The sequence below is a fragment of the Aphis gossypii genome, chromosome 1 (genome assembly GCF_020184175.1).
Source record: "Aphis gossypii isolate Hap1 chromosome 1, ASM2018417v2, whole genome shotgun sequence".
Taxonomy (NCBI): domain Eukaryota; kingdom Metazoa; phylum Arthropoda; class Insecta; order Hemiptera; family Aphididae; genus Aphis; species Aphis gossypii.
This window is the reverse complement of record NC_065530.1, coordinates 32,154,769-32,169,336: the sequence shown is the minus strand read 5'-3', so window position 1 is coordinate 32,169,336 and position 14,568 is coordinate 32,154,769. Positions and strand designations below refer to the sequence as shown.

The 14,568-nt window shown below is 29.1% G+C and overlaps 2 protein-coding genes across 2 annotated transcripts in view; one reads left to right on the top strand and one right to left on the bottom strand.

The window, feature by feature from the left end:
* LOC126549438 (protein cappuccino-like) overlaps nt 1-4,130 on the bottom strand; it is a 5,629-nt gene extending 1,499 nt beyond the window's left edge. Inside the window, exons 1-3 of the mRNA XM_050198577.1 lie at nt 489-4,130; nt 359-420; nt 4-213 (exon numbers count right to left, since the gene is read on the bottom strand). Coding sequence (XP_050054534.1) covers nt 4-213; nt 359-420; nt 489-516 — 300 coding nt within the window. The 5' untranslated portion in view covers nt 517-4,130. The remainder of the gene's footprint in view (nt 1-3; nt 214-358; nt 421-488) is intronic.
* Nucleotides 4,131-6,693: 2,563 nt separating this feature from the next.
* Nucleotides 6,694-8,851, top strand: LOC126549435 (uncharacterized). Its single transcript, XM_050198572.1, has 6 exons — nt 6,694-6,985; nt 7,074-7,163; nt 7,310-7,399; nt 7,518-7,622; nt 7,686-8,226; nt 8,308-8,851. The coding sequence occupies exons 1-6, from the start codon at nt 6,768-6,770 to the stop codon at nt 8,533-8,535; spliced, it is 1,272 nt and encodes a 423-aa protein (XP_050054529.1). The 5' UTR covers nt 6,694-6,767; the 3' UTR covers nt 8,536-8,851.
* The last annotated feature ends 5,717 nt before the right edge of the window (nt 8,852-14,568 follow it).

The window sequence follows — 14,568 nt, the reverse complement described above, 5'->3', positions numbered from 1 at the left end:
TGCTAAATTAATATCAAATTTCATGTTATTCAGTTTGTTTGCTATGTTGTCCAAGGCGTCATTGAAATCTGATTGAAATATTAAGCACGCTACGCGTTCACCAAAATGTGGTATTTCACTGAGTTCTAACAGGAACTGTTCTAGGTCATCAAGTGGCTGGTCCGGATGAGATGCCACATGACCTTTTAATCCCAATTCTTCTTTTGTCGCCGACTGTTTAATAACATATAACACAAACACGTGTACATAATAAACGAAAGTCGAATAATGCTATAATAATAAGTATTTGTTGATCATTTCACACTTATATATTATATGGGTATATTATGTACTTGATAGTTGATAGGTATGTACTTACCACTTCATAAATTTGTTGAAGTACTTCAACACTTACTACAGACGTATCGAAATTATAAAGAGCTGAAAAATAAACATTGAGCAATGTTTAAATCAATCGAGATCGATGTTGAAGTGCAATTATTATTTACCATTTTCGATTTCTGCAGAAAAATCCATACCATATCTATTAATAATAATTCTATTTCAGATGAAACCATTCTCCATAAATGTAATATTAGAGAATATCATTTAAGAAAAATCGATAATATAACACCTAAACAAAATTATCAAGAGGTATATTTATGATAGGAGCTGATAATGTAATCAATTAAAAAATTGGTAAGTCGGATTATATCAATAATTTATTATAATAGGTATATTTATAATAACTAGGGCCCGGATTTTTATGCATTTGCATGTTTTTTTTTAATAGTCTAAAACATTTCTAGGTAAGCTACAAGTTTGAATTAAAGTCAGTAGATCTGAAATATAAAATTTTATTTTGTATATTTATGCATATTGTGATAACGCAAAAATAAAAGAAAAGAAAAATTAAAGAAATAATGGTTATAATAATAACAATATTAATATATTATAATATTATTAAAATGTATTATTTATGTATGGGAGATTGAGTGGTCTAAATAAATTGTAAGGCAAACACAAGGGACACAAGCCTTGAATGAATGCCTCAAATATATTTATAAGTTATTATAAGTTATTAGTTATTCTTTAGTTATCTCAACTTATGACTTATTATTTTAAATTTGCGCGATTACCTTCCTCCTGATCGTCGGAGGGCTCTCGAGGTCGTGATTCGAGAACGATGAAGTATACCGTTGATAAAATATTAAGCGAATTATTAATTTATTAAATTCTTATAAATTAATAAACAAAATATGATACCTGTATAAAATTATGACTATATAAATATCGATGCTCATGCACCTTACCTTATCCGTATTGTAATAACGCAAAAATAAAGAAACTAAAAATAGGAATAGTAGTTAAGGTAAAAATATTAATACGTGATTAATATTTTTATTTTTAAAAATAATGTTTTGATTTAAGCGAAGTAGTTTAAATAAATTGTATCGGCAACCACAAGGGACACAAGCCTTGAATGATTGCCTCAAATATATTTGTAAGTTATTAGAAATCTATCGATTATTTTAGCCTATGTTTTATCACTCTAAATTTGCGGAATCACCTTCCTCCTGATGGTCGGAGGGTTCTCGAGGTCGAGCTTCGAGAACGATCAAGTAAACTCTATAATACTATTATTGTTTAAATGTGGATGCGCATGCACCTTACCTTGTCCGCAGATGTCTCTGGTTGCAGTCGACGTAACAAGGATAGAATTTATTAAATTTTTTAGCACTCAAGAAAGAAATAACTAAACACTTTGACAAATTTCGTTATATGAAAAAGAAACAGTAAAGTTGTCGTAGGCAATGTCCTTTGAGTGGTTGCGAGTAATTCTGCTGTGCTCCTGCACTTGTCTGTCTGGGTGGTGCTCATGCACTTATATGTTTTGGATGTGCTCGTGCACTTCTGGCTATGGAGGGTGCTCATGCACTGATGAGAGGAGACGATTTAGGTCAGGCCCGCCAGAGTCATCGGCGGCCCGATCAAAGGTGTCGGTGTCCCCAAAGAAAATTGTCTTTTTCCCTGGTGAAAGCGACCCTGACCGGACCATCCCCCGTCTCCGGCGGCACATGAAAGAAGTTGCATGTGTTGCGCTGTACCGTTATAATCCCGTACAGTGTCCTGTACGAGACTAGATAATAGGAATCGTTCCAATCACCAGTGACATGATTTATTGGGGTTATTTTAGATTTTATTACATGCGTACGACAACTCGACCGTTATATATTTTATTAAATGAAAATAACGAATTTACAAAATTTATGATATGTAAATTTGAACATATCATTACAGTATGTGTCTGAAAACGCAGTCGACGTAATAAGGAGAGTAAGAATTATTTAAATACTCAAAAAATAAATGACTGAACACTAATTAAATTTCGTTTAAAAAAAATGAAACGGCACAGTTGTCTCTCGCAGGATCTTTTGAGTATGAGTCTTGGGTATGTATGATGTGCTCCTGCACTTGTCTGTTCGAATGGTGCTCGTGCACTGATGATAGAAGACGATTTAGGTCAGGCCCGTAAAAATTGTCTTATTCCTTGGCGTTTATAGACATGTGAAAGTTTTGTGATATGAATAATGAATACAAACCAGGAAAGAGATAGTAGTTATTTTGCTACTTCGTACTTACTAATTTTATCGTCGAATAAAAGGTTGTATATTATAAAACAATACACAAATAAAATAACAAAATTTTATGAAGAAAACAATATAGTATATTATGAATTATGACGTACAATACAATTATTGTTTGTTATTAAAAATAATGTTAGTAATGTACTATTGTAACGTGGTCGGGGAACCTTATTACTAGGGCTAGGGACTTCTAGGAGTTTGCATGTTATGATATTCCCTAGCCCTACTTATTACGATATTAGTTATCCAGGGAAAGTATTCTATTCGTTATGGATAAGTTTTCCGTAGCTGGGGGTTAGAGCACTATTATGAGGTGGTTATCAATAACTAGAAACGTTTGGTTTATATACTTAAAATATACAATACAGTTTGGTAGATGGCTGTTAATATTTGTAATGCTTGGTTTGCTCTCGTTGAAGGTTGTAATGAATACAACACTACCGCCAGTAGCGCATAATTCACCGTATTACGATCATTTCACGCTAAAATTTAACGATAGAGGGCGCGTATGCCGTATGGGAAATGCGTTTTGAAGGTAGTCAACTTATAAATCCATTGTCGTTAATTAATATATTTTAATTATTGAAGGTAGGTAATCGATTTATTATAGTGTAACGTTCGTTACACCCTATATAAATAACTATTACATATTAAACACACTATATGATTAATTAACACAAAATATACACATTTTACACTTCCGAATTATTATTTAATATATTAAAATGACACACAACGGTAGTTCGACACTGACCATGTAATGAATTTTTAAGACTGAGAATTCAGTTTTCTTCATTAACAAAAGATTTTTACTTATTCATAATAAAATATATATGTTAAACAATTAGACATAGATGTAAGAATACATAAATCATGAGAATATTATAAGAAATAATTACACAAAATTGCTACTCCGCGAATTGTTATAATATGAAATCGTAATCAATATTTGACATTCACAAACATGTATAGATATAATGTTTAATTACTCGCAATTATACGGATGTAATTTTTAATAACGATCTACCCTGGTGATATTAACCGAAGTAGTTGTCGATAGAAAATGAAATGAATCACGTAGGTTATATCTGACGAGATATATCACGATAATATTAAGAGGCCGTCACACTAGGAAAAAATCGACCGTAAAACATGGTTTTTTGATTCCAATAGTACTCAAGTCTCATTAGTCGTAGAAACATGATTTTTGTATCAAATTAAACGTGAGAAGTTATACTAAAAACTGTTGGAACAAATTTTTGAAATTTGTTTTCAAACCGATTTTATTTATATTTGAAATTTGTTAAAATTTTGAAATTTTTAAAAAATTATATAAAATCAGCAAATTGAGATATCAAAATTCTGTTCCAACAGTTTTTAGTACAACTTCTCACGTTTAATTTGGTACCAAAATCATGTTTCTACGACTAATGAGACTTGAGTACTATTGGAATCAAAAAACCATGTTTGTTGTAAAAAAATTATGATTTTACGGCCGTCGTGTGCTGCTATCGATACAACTGCGGCACTGTTCTAAAACTGTACTCATTCCCCCACACTTCGCGCATATGCAGCGGTACCTCACCTAGATCGAAACCGGTTATCTAGCCGCGCGCGTTTTATAAATACCCAGAGTATCGATAAGGAAAATAATAATATGGCCCATGAATATTATTTGAATTATTTCGATATAATAATTCAAATTCATATTCTAATAAACTAAACACATGTTGAAACCACATAAGTATCATAAAGTTGCCAAAACTCAGCTGAAAAATGTACGATCTCGACAATTTTTTTTTTCAAACTGTAGGAAATTTTTCAATATAATTAGTGGTTAGGTTTAAAATATGAAAATGTTTTAATTTAACTGAGTATAAGTGTATACAAAAGAAATATGTCGTTTACTCCTGAAAAAAATCATTGTTGATAACTTTTGCAGGGCTTTTTTAAAAGAATGCCGTGGAATTAAAATATAAATATTATAATTTATTATAAAATATTTTTATATTAAATACAGATTTTTGTAAACTAAACATAAATGCATACAGCAATTTAATGATTTTATTGAAATAGTTGAATCAAAAACTAATTGCTAGCATGTAGTACATAGTACCTACATAGTATATAATACCCTAAATAATATATAACTGTGTATAAACGTATTGAGATTACTATGTAAGTATTTATTGATATCCACTTGATTACACTAATCATCAGTAGAAAATATGTGGTCAAAGTATTTTTCATATAAAACTAGAATTAATCTACTATAGTCTATGGGTGTTGTAGTATAAAATTTTTATACCTATTTAATATATGTAAACATTCGGTTATTATCAAGTAAAAAGGCGACAGTATGACATATATTGGTAGAAACTTTTGTTTGCTCTTACTAAATCTAAATAAATGTATATATGTATAATACGTCAATAATTAAAATTCTCAACACTAATGAGTAATGACCATAATTTGTTCAAGATAGTTTTAATATCTAATATATTATATTATAAATATTATATCTACTATCATTTCTCCATTAGATATAGTCACTGAGATAGATAAGATATACTGGAGCGCGCACTCGCCATTCCCGCAATGATACAAAAAACGAGCCGTCTCGAATCCCGCTTCCCCCACCATCGAAGGGCAAAACATTTCATTTTTACATACGATATACGTGTAGTTATGATTATTTTCGTTCATAATTCTTAATTTATTTTCTTATTTCTTTAACAAATTAAATGTAGTAGTAATTATTCATTACCTTATTGTATTACCATGATTATAATATAAGATATAACGATATGGAAAGTGATCAAGCAGGGATTTTGAGATTTACAATGGACATTTTTGTTTATAAATAGTTGTTCACTACATAAAGTGCTATACATTATAGGTATAAAATTCTTCCTTTTAACTTCAATCAACCATTTTTTAAGTAATTCAGGATTATTAAGTGGAAATCTATATATTATAAAATATTAATATTTAGGTAGGTATAATAACTTAATTTGTTAGTTATTTTTGTTCAATCAAACTTATTAATATAATATAACTTATTCAGTTAAATTTTGTATTGTTTTAACTTAGCTTTTATAGTTAATTATCATTATTATACAATTAAGTTAATTTTAATTTTTTTATGTATAGATATAGCCTAGAGGTTATTGTTGAATTTTATCATGATTGTATAGACTACTTGTCGAAAATTATTTTTTAAATTAACAATTTACTATTATTATATTATTTAATTATTATGACTATGATCTCTCGTATTATAATTATTAGTTATTATTATGTTACCACAAACGAGAATATTTTGTATTTTTAATATTTTTTTCCTATGTTCTATTAAATAATTATATGATAAAATTATTTAAAAAATATTATTATTTATTATTAAAAATGTATTATATGATTATAAATCCATTGTATAATCAACAATCAACCACAGTTTATAAAATATTTCAAAATACAAGATTACAATGATAGCACTTTTATTTTCTTGGGCTTTTTTTCAGGTGTGATTGTAGTTTGGGTTTTTTTTCGTGGGTATTTTTTCCGCTTCTTATTGATTAAATATTTAATTATATAAAATTATAAAACCATCGGGGCTTCAAGAAACCTCCGGGCCCCTGGCCACAAATAAAACTGTATAAAATGTTAATATTTAGGTACTTGTGGAACTAAATACTTCCACCTTTAATGTGCCTATTAGTACATCCAAAAGCTGAACACGAGACAACCATATTGAATATAGGTACTAGGTATACAAAATTGTAACAAATTACAAACTAACGAAAAGGCTTGAGATTATATAGGCATTTGATTAAATATCTCAGCTATTAAGAACGAAAATAAATTGTTATTTACAAATTCATCGTATTTTCCTATGTAAAAATGAAATGTTTTGCCCTTCGGTGGTGGGGGTAACGTCAAACACGACGGCTCGTTTTTACGGCCGAGTGCGCGCTCCAGTATATCTTATCTATCTCAGTGGATATAGTATAAAAGTAAGTACCTATTTGTGATAATTAAGTTATTATTATTTTATTACTCGCATTATTCATTAGTATAACTAGTATAAGGTAATTATATAATTAAATATTATGATCAACGATAATAGTGCATATCAAAATGGGAAGACATCAAAATTATTGTCATTCTGTAAAACTGTCCACACCAGTAACAACTTACATTCTAATTGAATTTTTATTGTGGTTTAATTTTTTTTTATTTAACGTTAAAATGGATCAACTTAAAAAACGTACTCGTCAACCATCGAAAAAGTTATCAACTAAAAAGAAATTGAGTAATCGAGTGATGAATTTTCTAGGAATTCAAAACAAAACCAAGTAAGTAAAATATTAAATGATTAAAATATAAAATATGTATAAATAATAACGTAATATCAGTTATAACAATACATTGTTTTTAATTAAGTCCCAATCCAGAGGTCGTAGAATCTGTTGTGAAACCTTTTTTCTTGGGTGATGACAATCAACTACCATGCACATCAAGGGAAACAATTAGGTAAACTTTTGCTAAATTATATAGCTATTAAATTTGGTAAACTATAATAACTTAATATTTAAATAATATACGGAAAATGTATTACATAATCGCATGCAGCAGTATAAATATTTATATAATACAATATTTTTATATATTTTTTAAAGTCAAAATCCAGAGCTCGTAAAATCTGTTGAGGCACCTTTTTTCTTAGGTGCTGACAATCAACTACCATGCACATCAAGGGAAACAATTAGGTAAATTAAAAATGTTTAATAATTTAAATTAAAACTCTGATTATATAAATTTGAATGTATATGAGAACTCCAACGATTTTTGTATATATTATATCAATTTTTTTTAAAAAAAAATTAGAAAAATAAATGATCCGGAGGGTAATGCAAATAATTATTGGAATACTGAAGAAAATTTACATAACTTAACAGTGGACGAATCTATACTTAGTAATCAAGAAATTAAGTATGCATTTAAAATTTATATTTTGATTGAAGATGAGTCGTAATAAATTTAATTCTTTAACAGGCAATGTGATGTTGATGAAAGTTCGGGAAGACGAATAGTGGATATACATTACGTTTTTAGTCAAATTAAAAACAGTGTTCATAGAGGGTCATTTGGTTGTACATTTTTAAATATGACGTTTATTTCTGAGAAAAAACACGGGTTTAGATCATCATTTAAGTTTAAATGTGATGTTTGTAATATTGTTATGTTTATCGACTCAGAAAAGTTGAAACCTGAAGCTTATTTGCCAGTAAATTATTCCGCCGTTAATGGATCAATAGCAGCTGGAATTGGATTTACACAGTTGTCCGAATTGTGTGCGATAATCGATATACCTTGTATGTCTTCAACTACTTTTCTGAAAATTCAAGAGTTTATTTGCAAAAGAATTCATGAAGTTGCAGAGGAACAAATGAAAATTGCTGGTGAAGAAGAACGTCGTTTAGCAATAAAAGCTGGTACATTAGATGTTGATGGAACCCCTATGTGCACTGTAGTTGCGGATGGACAGTGGTCAAAGCGCAGTTACAAGACTAAATATGATGCATTATCTGGAGTGGTAAAATATATATATGCTATATTAGTATATTAGTTTTATAAAACTGTTTTGAATGACCTTATTTATAATTCTACTTTCTAGGCAACAATAATAGGTTATAGATCGAAAAAAATTTTGTTTGTGGGAATTAGAAACCGTTATTGTATAATTTGCCAAAGGGCCAAAAATAAAAAACTATCTCCACCTGACCATACTTGTTTTTTAAATTGGAAAAAGGGTGCAACAAGCATGGAAGCCGATGCCATTGCCGATGGATTTAAACAAAGTTTGGAAATGCATGGACTCAAGTATAACAAACTAATAGGTTAGTGTATATAATATATCAGTAACAATATTAATATATCAATATCAATAATGACCCATTCGGCACGATTCCCAACGACTGGCTTTATCAGTAGTAATTATTATAATGACAACGACAAAATCGACAAATAATAAAGAATATATAATTTGTTTATGGGCCCCACACGAGCTTGCTCATAAACCATAACACACGATATGGGGCCCATTATACACACGATAATATTATAATATATTTATTAGGTATAATTTCTGTATTAAATAAAATAAAATATATATGGCTTATAATGATTTTAATGATACGATTTATAAAAGAAATAGGAATAATAAAATTAATTAAATTGTATACTATTTTTTAAATTTTTTATATAATATTGTATATATATATTGTGGCATATTAACATAAAAATAATGTTAATATTTTACTATTCTTATATATTAAAAATGTTCTATATTTATTTTACAACATTTTATGCAACTTATAAAAAATTATTTAGCAGCAATTATTTTATTTTTTTACATATATTATATACATTTTTGATTTTGGTCAAAAACGGGTATGCCCCATTTTATGAGAAACCTTATTTTAAATTTTCAAATTTTAGGTATTAATTCTCAAATGAAAATACTAATGTAAACATCTGATACAAGTTTCAAGTTTTTACAATGAATTATTTTTGAATAAACATAAAAATCGTATATGCGTCGTACCTACCTACTTGTATTTTTATTATTTATTATTTACTATATTTTTTTTTACCGATCAGATTAAGGTTAGGTTAGATCAAATTAAAACCTAATAGAATAAGAATTTATGCAGTAAAACAAATTTTTTCAATGATAAAAATAGTTTTAATTGCTGTTATGAGTGCGTTAAATCGTATTTTTATACAAATTTTTCTTGTTTTTTAGAGCATTTAAATCCGTTCTCTTATTTTTTAAAGCACAATATTTAAATTAAGTGTTTAATTTAAATTGTACCTATATATAATATTTATATTTTATTTCATAATAGGTATTACAACCAGTCAACACTCAACATGAATATCAAAAAAGTTCTATTTGTTATTATTACAACCATACATTTCACTTTTGGATTCATTGCTTACGATTGCGGAGGTCCTAACCTAAATATAACTTCCTTTGACAGTCTAGAAGTAGACAACTGTGATCTTCCAATACCTTCGAAAACAGAACGGGTAACAAGAATACAACTATTGCAAAGGGTTGAAACATATCCAGTTAATTTCAAATCATGCCTGATCACTGTTGATTATTTAATAACAAGGTGTTCGGCGTTTGAAGACGCACAAGTTGTAGAGGGAGGGTATTTTTCCGACATAATAGAGTTAGGTAGTGCTAGATGTTCACAGACTCACCAGAAACAATCTTTCACTTTTCAAACGGGAGGAGTAGTGACAGATTTAAAAATAAACGAAACGATATTTGTAACAAATATCATTGCCGGAACATTAGACAAGTATGGTAATTGTAAAGGCACAACTTTTAAATCAAGCAGAGGAGAGTGGGAAGATGTGGTCGTACAAGCTAAATTTAAAATATTGCTTTCAGAAGGTACGGCTATAGCAAATAGTAAAGATAATATCCTCATACTTCCAACAGGAACCAAAATGAAATTATCTGAAAATTATGGTTTTGATTCTTTTAAAGGAGAGACTATATGGACAAACAACCATTTCACTTGTGAAGTACAAGATTTCAATGTTTTATATGATGGTCCTGCATCGTTAATAATTTCAAATGCCATTAATGATTTTTCAAATAATATATATACCTATATTGTGGAAACGGATAAAATAGTATTTTCCCTAAAACAAATTAAAAAAAGTTTTGCATGCGGGATGCCAGTGATTCAAACTGAACACATACAGTTAGTCATACTTGTAGATACCGCATTTTTCAATCGATTTACGACAACAACAATTTCTCCGCAAAACACTGATTTGTTAGCCTACGTTAATACAAAATTTGTTTATGTTGAAAACTTCTTTAAATCTACGATAACATCATTGTATAATGACATAATTAAAAAACAGTGTGATCTCGAACGAAAAATATTACAACAAAAGCTTACACTAGCCTCTTCGAGCATTTCCGACTTTTCGTATCTTATGGGCGAAGGACCAGGTTTTACTGCAGTGAAAACAGGCGAAATAATATATTTAATAAAATGTAAAAAGGTAAATGTTGAAATATCGAGAAAAAATGTATGTTTTAATGAACTACCAGTTTTATATAACAACAAAACGTTTTTCATGGCCCCCAAAACGCACATATTGCAACAATTTGGAACTCAAATTGATTGTAATATACTACTTCCACCTGGCTTCAATTTGGACGGAGACTGGTTTGGTATTGTACCCAATATACAAGAAATAAAAAAACCACAAAAGCTCAAACCGGCTACAACCTGGACGTGGTCGTACAAAAGTCCAGAATCGCTTATGAATGCTGGTATATACACACAAGACACAATGAAAGCTTTTCAGCAACATATATTGTTTCCACAAGAAGTGAGTGCTGCTACAAATAATTTAATAAGACAATCTATGGGATATGATACGACTAACCAAGGTCTGCAATATAAATATCTTATTGACGAACAGACAATAAGCAACATGGTCGAAAATAAATTACATCAACTTTGGGGATGGTTTACAACTATTGGTACTTTTGTTTCGGGACTGATGGGGATATTTTTTATTGTAAAATTAATATTAACACTAGTGGATACGGGGATTAATATTACTATTTTATACAAAACCTTTGGGTGGAGTGCAAAACTGTTGGCAGGAATTTTTTCTAGTATTACCCATTATTTAATGTTAAAGACACACAAAAAAAATCAAAATTTTGATCAAGACTCGCTAGACACAAAACATGTTCGCTATTCAATTAAAAATAGCAAAAAAGTGTACCTGAGCTTGAGTCAAGATTCTGTTTAAACACTTTAAAGCCATACAGAAATAATGTATTTAATTTAATTTATTATTTATTTAGTATTAAAAGTATTGTTTTAAATTTGTATATTTTATTTAATTATTTAATGATAAAAAATTTTAATTTCATATTAAATGTACATGAAAAATGCAATTATTACCTTTATGTTATATGTTTATAAATATAATACATTTGAAAAAAGGTTAAAGAAATATTTGTTTTTTACTATTTTGTATGGTAATTAAATATTAGATTATAAAATGATTAAATTATGTATTTTTAAGTGTGTTTAAGTAGGTACAGGTTATTATGCTCAATATTCTATTTTTCTTTGAATTACCAAAAAAATTTGTAAGTTGTAGCATGTTCACGAATAATGTATAATGTAAAATATACGCAATACATTTAAATATTACAAAACTAATATTTAGATATTTAGGTAATATTAATTTAGGTTATTGCTATAAATTAGTTATTATTTACTTTATTATAAATATTTCATGAAGTAAATATCTAATAATGTATTATAAATACAAATCACATCGGTACCCGCGGGTATTAAAAATATTACAGCTGCATTTACCCATTTACGTGTATATTTACGCGCGATCCGTCTTAGACGAAGGTTCAAATAATAATAAACACCGCTCCCGAATAGGCATAATCCTCGGCTGGCCGCCGACTACCAGTAGTGGGCGTGGTTAAAACGTCGCGTGCTTGCGGATCACGAAAACACCTAACAGCGCGTTCTCTCGGACGTTGTATGCGTTTCACTTTTAGTGTGACGGCCTCTTATATATATATATCACGCGGCGGCGGCGATTACAGTAGAGAGAGTAATATATATAATATATGGAACCAAGGTGGATGTATATATTGTACAGAGGTGTTAACACTTCGATAATAAATCGATTGAAAAATGTACACCATTTGTGATTTCCTCCGGGAGCGCTGCCTACCGATGAAGGCTTAAAATGTTCATATTTCATATAAAATAATATGATCACGATGCTTGCAAACCTATATAAATATGATTTATGAATTAAATTTAAATAACGAGTAACTTGGATGGATTTTAATTAACATAAATCTATCTTCAATAATACAATTATTGTTAATTACCCGCATTTTTTGTGGGAAATAGTGTTTTGTGGAGCAGATATAGACATGCTGCCAACTTGGGTTATACTTATTGAAAATTTCTATTTATTGTAACCATTTTCATATTAAATATAAATTAATGTAATGGCTAATTTATTATTTCCTTGATTTGCTACCTATTCTTAGTGTTCGGACTTCGTCAACCTGTCCGCGTTGTCCGGTCCCACTGCTCCTGTGGTTGGTAACACCCGAAGAGACGTTCCTCTTCACCCCGGTCACCTAATGCAGTTCGCAACGGTCGCGATGTTTTTGTCATCGCGCGTGCTGGTCGACTAGCCATTATTATAGTTCATAATTTTGTGAAGGTTTTACTGTTCGCGCCGTTCGCCGACATTTTTGTTGTCTCAACACGCGGTTCCGCGTCAATGTTAAATCAACATAAATAAATATTATTTTTATTTATCGGTCGTCGACCAGACAGCAGTTCGCCGTTCATTGCCTTGCAGCTCGCAGCAATATAGTGTGGCAGTTATTATATTTATTCCACCATCATCCAGTTCGGACCCAAAACCTCGTGGTTGTCATCAGAATACATTCGTTCCAGTCAGCTCAAGACACCGTTCATCTATTTCCCCTTTTAATATTATATTGTACTGAACAGTTAGGGTGACCAGATGTGTCTTATAAAAAAAGAGGACATTTTTACAAATAAATGTTTGTTAATTAATACCTACACAGATACACAAATACAACTGGTATTATAAAATCGTTATGTATTTTAAAGGCGTTAAAACTATTGATAGTATACAAAACATATTTGCATGATGTATTTAACACAAAAACATATTTGTGTGATGTATATTTCAACACAATTACATTTAGTTGGCTGATTGAAGCACAATATAAACAGCATATAATATTACAAACTATTAAGTTTAACATAGTAATATACTAACATAGGTATCTATTGAAATAAAATAATAAATCAACCAAAACTAAACATTTATATTATTTAACTTTTTTAAACCAAATTGACATTAGAAACTTTAAAATATCATTTAGAATTTAATCCATACTTGTCAGAACTAGATATTTCTTTTAAAATATAATTGTTTTTTTGATCTTTCAAGTATTTAAAAAAATCAGCACACTTAAAATGTTTAAAATTAAATTGAACCATCATAACACCCTTAACGTTTTCCAATAAAAAACGATTACGTTCTTTGGTCCATTGACTAGTTATAAGTGAGAATACTCTCTCAGTACTAGCACTAGAACAGTTGTTTCGTTCCCTTTGGCCTTTGCCGTTATTTATATATTGTTATTGATATACTCTGGTATGGGACAGAGTATGTTTTATTGATATATTGTTATTTATTATATATTCTGGTATGGGACAGAATATATGTAATTAATATTTTATTATCAGTTCGATATTTTGTTATTTTATATTATGTGTTATTAGTCCGAGACTGATCATCTCGACTAATCTATTATTATTTGTTCGATATTAAATATAATAAGAATATATTATATTTCATTGTTACAGTTATAATTTACTTGTATGTAATTTTATTAGTTCTATTGTACCTAGTCCCAGGGTGTGCGAGTTCTAGGTGCTAACCGCAGAGCCAGGAGCTCCTAGTGCGAACACTTAGTCTCTTTGTCATGTTTATTTTTGTAAAAATATATTGTACTTATAACAACTAAAAATAAATAGAATAATTCTATGTATGGCATAATATTGAAAGTACTAGGTATTACTAAAATATATATTTAAAATAAATACTTAGTATTACTATATATATATTTAAAATACTATTACTCAATAGAAATATCTATTAAATTGATGTATATAATAACAGTATTCACATCTTATTATACAAGTGTACTCTTTCTGAAGTTATACATTTAAGTACCTAACAACATATTGCTTTTAATTTCTATACAGTTGTAATTGTATATGTTTCCCAAAACATT